Source organism: Lactuca virosa, chromosome 4 (assembly GCF_052849685.1).
Source record: "Lactuca virosa cultivar CGN04683 chromosome 4, Lactuca_virosa_CGN04683_v6, whole genome shotgun sequence".
Classification (NCBI taxonomy): Eukaryota; Viridiplantae; Streptophyta; class Magnoliopsida; order Asterales; family Asteraceae; genus Lactuca; species Lactuca virosa.
In genome coordinates, this window is record NC_136429.1 from 297,119,035 (window position 1) to 297,126,136 (window position 7,102).

A 7,102-nucleotide genomic window follows, 5' to 3' on the forward strand; every position below is an offset into this window, starting at 1 on the left:
TTCTTTCTGGATTAAGTAAAAAAGAGGGTAAAAAGTAGGGCAAATTTGTAAAAGAGTAGGAGTTCATGGGGGAAAGTCTCAGTTTCTTGACTTTCTTTATTAAGTAAAAAATAAACACCCTCTATAATTTACTGGATTAAGTATAGTCCCTATTAAGTAAAAAAGAGAAAAATTTGTAAAAGAAGCCTCATTTCCCTTGTCCCCATTAAGTAAAAAAGAGGGCAAATTCGTAAAAAAAGCAGGACTTAACAAGGAAAGCCTCATTTTCCTTATCTTTCTGTACTAAGTCGTTCTTTTTCTTTCTTTATTAAGTAAAAAAGAAACACCCATACATAGCTTAAATGATTAAGTCTTGTACCCATTGAGTCCATTAAGTAGAAAAGAGGGCAAATTTGTCAAAAAAAAAAAGTATGAATGACTTAATGGGAAACGCCTCATTTCCATTTCTTTCCCTATCAAGTCATTCTCTCAGTATTAAGTAAAAAAGAAACAACAATTCATTTATTTTATTTTATTTTTTATTTTTTTCAGTTAGGTGAGCCACCTGTGGGTTCTGATTCAGGTGGGCCCACATGCAACCCTCACAACGATCCTCCAATTTTGGGTGACTGTTGGTATAATTGCACTTTGGATGATATAACTGGAGAGGACAAAAGACATCGCCTTCAAAAGGTTCTTCTTACTTCCTACTATTCTTATATTTGGTAGTTAAATCTTGAAGGGTAATAACGTCTTTTTTCATTTATTTGAGAGAACAGGCTTTAGGGCAGACAGCAGAATGGTTTGAAAGAGCATTGGGTGTTGAACGTGTTAGAGGAAACTTGAGGTTAAGTGGTTACTCTGCTTGTGGTCAAGATGGTGGTGTGCAGCTTCCACGTGAATATGTAGAAAGTAACACTATATTAATAATATCACCATTTTTATTAATCAAGTAAAGAAATAAACTTTGTACAATTTATGATCATTATTTTGATTTTCTTTTTAAATGTTGATAGAGGGCGTTGCTGATGCGGATTTGGTTCTTTTGGTGACTACAAGACCCACAACTGGCAACACCCTTGCTTGGGCAGTGGCATGTGAACGCGATCAATGGGGTCGTGCAATTGCTGGTAATTGTTTCTTGTTCTTTTGGATACTACATAAAGTTGTAATATTTTCTCCCATTCACATCTGTCTCTGTCTCTGTCTCTGTCTCTGTTGTTATGTCTTGTCTTGGATAGTACATAAAGTTGTAACGTTTCCTTCTATCCACATCATTCTGTGTCTGTGTCACCTGTCTGTCTGTGTTGTTATGTCTTGTCTTGGAAAGTACATAAAGTTGTAATATTTCCTTCTATCCACATCATTCTCTTACTCTGTCACTGTCACTGTCACTGTCACTGTCACTGTCACTGTCACTGTCACTGTCACCTGTCACTTGTCAGCTGTCTTTGCCTGTGTTGTTATGTCTTGTCTTGGATAGTACATAAAGTTGTAATATTTTCTCCTATTGACATATGTCTGAGTCAGTGTCAGTGTGAGTGTCCCTGTTGTGATGTCTTGTTTTGGGGGTTAAGTTAGGTTTATGCATTTAATAAATTGATTTTATCTGTTTGCAGGACATGTGAATGTTGCTCCACGCCATTTGACAGCCGAAGCAGAAACATTACTTTCAGCTACGTTAATACATGAAGTGAGTTTTTATTGTCATTATATAGCATTGTGCTTTCGATCGAATATTTGAGATTTTGAAACTTGTTTTTGAGAAATTTTGAATTTTCTTAGGTGATTCATGTCCTTGGATTTGACCCTCATGCCTTCACACATTTTAGAGATGAGAGAAAAAGACGACGTACTCAGGTACACTTATAAAATCTGAAAGCTTAATACAAAACTAGATTCATTAAGACTATTTGGTATCTAAACTGATAAAGTGAAATTGTTTAAATAATGATTTTTTTTTGTTTGTGTATTTAGGTAACCAAACAAATGGTGGATGAAAAGCTTGGGAGAATGGTAACTCGTGTGGTTCTTCCACGTGTTGTTATGCATTCACGCTATCATTATGGAGTATGTTTTTCTACCTTTTGACAAGATTCTTTTAGTAGAAGTATCAATTTCTAAAGATACAACAGAAAATGAGCAAAAAATATAGTATTTATAAATTCTTGATTTTCAGGCATTTTCTGAAAATTTCACTGGTTTGGAGTTGGAAGATGGTGGAGGGCGTGGAACATCAGGTTTGTCAACATTTTATCCAAGATAGAATCTTTATTAACTTTACACCATTCCCAGATTATTAAAAAAAGACATAGAAAACGAAAAAAAAAAGGTAGTGTTCATGAGAAAATAATGTTTTAAAAACAGAAACAATCTTTATGTATACAACACTTGCTCCTTTCAATACTTCACTCATATTCAAAAACAAAAAGAAGAAACAACACAACACGTTACTAATTGGTGAGATACTTGGATTTAATAACTGAAATTTGTAAACATGTATGTATGATGTATCAGGATCTCATTGGGAGAAGAGACTTTTGATGAATGAAATAATGACTGGATCGGTTGACACAAGATCTGTAGTTTCAAAAATGACACTTGCTTTGTTAGAAGATAGTGGTTGGTATGAAGCTAATTATAGTATGGCAGAAGTTCTTGATTGGGGAAGCAACCAAGGGACAGAGTTTGTGACTTCTCCTTGCAACATTTGGAAAGGGGCGTATCATTGCAACACCACACAATTTTCAGGCTGTACATATAACAGAGAGGCCGAGGGTTATTGTCCAATTCTAAATTATAGTGGAGACCTTCCTCCGTGGGCCCGTTATTTCCCACAACCTAATAAAGGTCAACAAATCTTTACTTTCTTTTGCACGACATCACATCACACAACAGGCTGTACTGTGTTTGACCTGCATTGGACTGAGACTCAGACTGATGTCAGTGAGACAAAGATTGCAACTTTTTGTCCCGTCAAAAAAGGTGGCACAACATGGGACATGGACTCGCTCTCGATCTCTCTCTCTCGTCTGTGCAAAAGACGTAAATGCCCTCCTCATCCTCATTATCGAAAATAGCCCTAGAAAGCTTGTCCAGTCTGGTTGGGTTCAGTTCAGGGTCCAGCGGACCCTGAAGGGACTACATCAGACTGGACAAGCTTTCTAGGGTTTTTTTTTCGGTGATGAGGATGAGGAGGGTATTTACGTCTTTTGCACAGACGAGAGAGAGAGATCGAGAGCGAGTCCATGTCCCACATTGTGCCACCTTTTTTGGCGGGGCAAAAAGTTACAATCTTTGTCTCATTGACATCAGTCTGAGTCCCAGTCCAATGCAGTACAACCTGTCTTGTCGTTTTCTATGATTTGATGATAAAGGTTGACTTAAATGGCTGAATCTTGGTGAAATACAAATACAGGTGGACAATCATCATTGGCTGATTACTGCACCTATTTTGTAGCTTATTCTGATGGTTCATGTATAGACACTAACAGTGCACGGATGCCAGATAGGATGTTGGGGGAAGTTCGTGGAAGTAACTCGAGGTAAAAACCGAAGTTTTATTATATAAATGCAAGAAATAGCATTGTACTATCATATATCTGATTATAGCATCCTACTTTGTAGCTTTTATTTAAAAAAAAAAAATCTTTGATGAACTTTTAATTGTAATTTGTTTATATAGATGCATGGCTTCTTCATTAGTACGCAATGGGTTTGTTAGGGGTTCTATGGCTCAAGGAAATGGTTGTTATCAACATAGGTGTGTCAACATGACTTTGGAGGTTTGTTTTAAAACTTGATGTAAATTTATTTATATATAATTTCTGGTTTATTTAATAATTATATGATTATCTCAAATCAATGTTGGTTTTACAGGTTGCTGTTGATGGGATTTGGAAAGCTTGCCCTGAAGCTGGTGGACCTGTTCAATTTCCTGGATTTAATGGTAATTTATTATTTCCAACAATATAAAATGGAATAATAAATAACAACGTAATTTCATTGATTTGTTTATTATTTCATCTTGCTTCATTTTCTTCCTATTACAACATTTTACTTTGAATGAGTTATAGCAATGTCATCCAAATGATTGCTATAGTTGGGTAGAATTTTTCAAAGTATAATTAATAAAAAGTTGAAATAGAAAAAAAAAGTAGATTACCTATATTGCTATTATGGGTCAAAAGTAAAAGTAAATTAATGATTCTTGTTTTGTGACATACTATTTGTTACTACAGGTGAGTTGATTTGTCCAGCTCATCATGAACTTTGTAGTGTGAAGAAGAATCCTCTTTTAGTGTCAAGGCAATGCCCTAATTCATGCAATTCAAATGGTGATTGTGTTAATGGGAAATGTATTTGCTTTCTTGGGTTTGATGGGCATGATTGTAGTAAAAGTAAGATTTTTTACCTCAATATTTGATATAATAGTGAGATAATAATAGCAAAGTATTTATAGTGTTAAGATTGTTGATGGATATATTGTATAATTTCAGGGTCTTGCCCTAGCAATTGTGATGGGAATGGGAAGTGCCTCAAAAACGGTATTTGTCAATGTGCAGATGGATTCACTGGGATTGATTGCTCAACTGGTGAGTTTTTAAAATTTACCTTTTTGCCCATTAACAGTAATTATGAGATATTGGTATCATCAATCAAAGACTATGTGATAAGTCAAACAATGTGTATATACATTACATTAACACTTGAGAACTTAAAATTTTGATATGATAACTTTAATAGTTGTAAATAATGGGAAAAGAAAAGAAAAAGGAGAGAGTAATAATGAATAAAGAGATTTAGGAAGTAAAGTGAATTTTATATAATTCAATGGAACTGTATACATTGAATTTTCTAACAAGACATCGTACTTGGAAAAATCTACCGAATTATACTCGATTTTTTTAGGGTTTATCTCATAACAAACCTTATATTTTGTAATTTTCCGGATTAAACCTAATCTTTATTTTCTTCCTGAAAAAGACCTTGTATTTTTTCATTTTCTCCAAAGAAAACCCTCAACTTTTGTCTTTTTTTTCCCGAAAAAAACTCCTCAACCTTCTAACTGTTTCCAAATAAACCCTCGACTTTTTTAGTTTTTCTCGAAAAAAGTCTCGCATTTTACAAGTTTTTCCGGAAAAAAAAACGACTACAGGGGTCAGATCGGAAAAATGAAAAAATGCAAGGTCCTTTTCGGAAAAGAATAAACTTGAGGTTTAATCCGAAAAAAAAACACAAAATATAAGGTCTTTTATGAGATTAACCAGTTTTTTATTAATATAAAACCTACTCAAGTGGGTTTGTATTGGGATGAGATTGCTACAAGTGGTTAGATTAGATTTTTAAAGAAATGAAAGTATGTAGGAGGATTCTATAATAAGAAAAGTACATTGGTATTTTGTTGCAGCTGTTTGTGATGAACAATGCAGTCTTCATGGAGGGGTATGTGATAATGGGGTGTGTGAATTTCGTTGTTCGGATTATGCGGGATACACATGTAGAAACACTTCATTGGTTCTTGAGAATCTTTCAATTTGCAAACATGTGTTAATGAATGATGTTGATGTTGGAAATGGAAATGGACAACATTGTGCACCAAGTGAATCGAGTGTTTTGAGGCAATTGGAGGATGTTGTGGTGATGCCTAATTATCATAGGTTATATCCAACGGGTGCTAGAAAGATTCTCAATATCTTTATTGGTAGAAATTGTGATAAAGCAGCCAAACGTCTTGCTTGTTGGGTAACTCCCTTTTTTCTTTTTTAGGTTGTCATGTTTGGCAAACCAAAAAGTAGCTTATAAGTTAGCTTTTTAAAAAAGCTACTCAAACTGGCGTTTCAATGAGCTTTTTATGTCATTTCAGCTTAGTTTTACCAAACGTCATTTTTTATCAGCTAACAGCCAGCTTTTCAGCTATGCCTGCTTTAGATAAAGTGGTGTATGGATAAATGATGTTTGAAAAGTATTTGAGAAAATGATGACATATTTTTATTATAGCGTTTTACTTTTATTTGTTTCCTATTGTATAATTGTACTTTGAAATATCTACCCAATGCAAAATGATTTTCACTTCTATAACAAGAAGAACAATGCTTTAAGTGGGTAGGTTTTTCAAAGAATAATGCCTTAATAAGGAACAAATTGGGAGTAAAATGTTGTAATAGAATGAAATGAAAAGTAGGATACTTTCATTTATTAACCAAAAGTAAATGTGGGCAAATTTGTAAGGCTATGTTTCTTTTCATTTTTCATTGTTACTAAGCTAATACACAAAACGATTACCATCTTATCCTTACAAGTATCATCCATATGGATGTGCAAACAAAGGGTAAAATGGTCATTTTGGTTAAATTTTTCTTGAATTTTCTTTTCTGATGTTATTAGACTGATAAATCTTTTATAACAAAACATATATATATATATATATATATATATATATATATATATATATATATTGTGGAATTGAACAGATATCAATACAGAAGTGTGAAAAAGATGGAAACAACAGATTAAGAGTATGTTATTCAGCATGTCAAGCATATAATCTGGCATGTGGTGCATCACTCGATTGCTCAGATCAAACACTTTTCAGTGATCAAGATCTATGCACAGGTTTGGGTGAAATGGAGTCATGGTTTTGAAGAATCACTGTAAATTATACAACATTTTTTTTTTGTTCCTATTATACCCCTCTGAGTTCAAATTTTCGTGGGCTGTAATTTCCTAGGGTTTATTGTAAAGAAAAAGCCTGCACAAAGTGCAATGGCTTTTAGATTTTTTATGATGTAGAAATTTATGCGATAAAGAAAAGAAAGAAATTCAGTGGGGTTTTGAGTTATAAAAAAGAACAAGGACTTATGATTTGTTTTTAGGGTTTGTTTTTTATATGTGTTTGACCTCCTAGGATATAATAAAAGATATGAAGATTGGGTAGATTTTTCAATGTACAATACATTAATAAGAAAAAGAAAAAGAAAAAGTAAATGTTGAAATAGAAAGAAAGAAAGTAGGTTTTTTTTAATAATATGTAAATAAATGAAAGTATGTTGGTATGTATTGCATTTAGCCCTAAATAAAACAGCAATCTGACTTTATACTCTTCTAAATATATTAATAACAT

The 7,102-nt window shown here is 33.4% G+C and overlaps 1 protein-coding gene across 1 annotated transcript; it reads left to right on the forward strand.

The window, feature by feature from the left end:
- Positions 1-341: 341 nt before the first annotated feature.
- On the forward strand, positions 342-6,853 carry LOC145105999 (uncharacterized). Its single transcript, XM_079043052.1, has 16 exons — positions 342-354; positions 473-672; positions 759-891; positions 996-1,109; positions 1,599-1,672; positions 1,765-1,839; positions 1,957-2,049; positions 2,159-2,219; positions 2,497-2,829; positions 3,398-3,524; positions 3,665-3,764; positions 3,859-3,928; positions 4,221-4,379; positions 4,479-4,574; positions 5,390-5,724; positions 6,453-6,853. Exons 1-16 carry the CDS (start codon positions 342-344, stop codon positions 6,621-6,623), a joined length of 2,154 nt encoding a protein of 717 aa, XP_078899178.1. The 3' UTR covers positions 6,624-6,853.
- The last annotated feature ends 249 nt before the right edge of the window (positions 6,854-7,102 follow it).

Bases quoted from the DNA above. Each gene is read 5' to 3' on its own strand.
- LOC145105999 (XM_079043052.1), top strand. The intron at 673-758 runs GTTCTTCTTACT...TTGAGAGAACAG, and splicing joins AAAGACATCGCCTTCAAAAG to GCTTTAGGGCAGACAGCAGA. The intron at 3,525-3,664 runs GTAAAAACCGAA...TTGTTTATATAG, and splicing joins GTTCGTGGAAGTAACTCGAG to ATGCATGGCTTCTTCATTAG.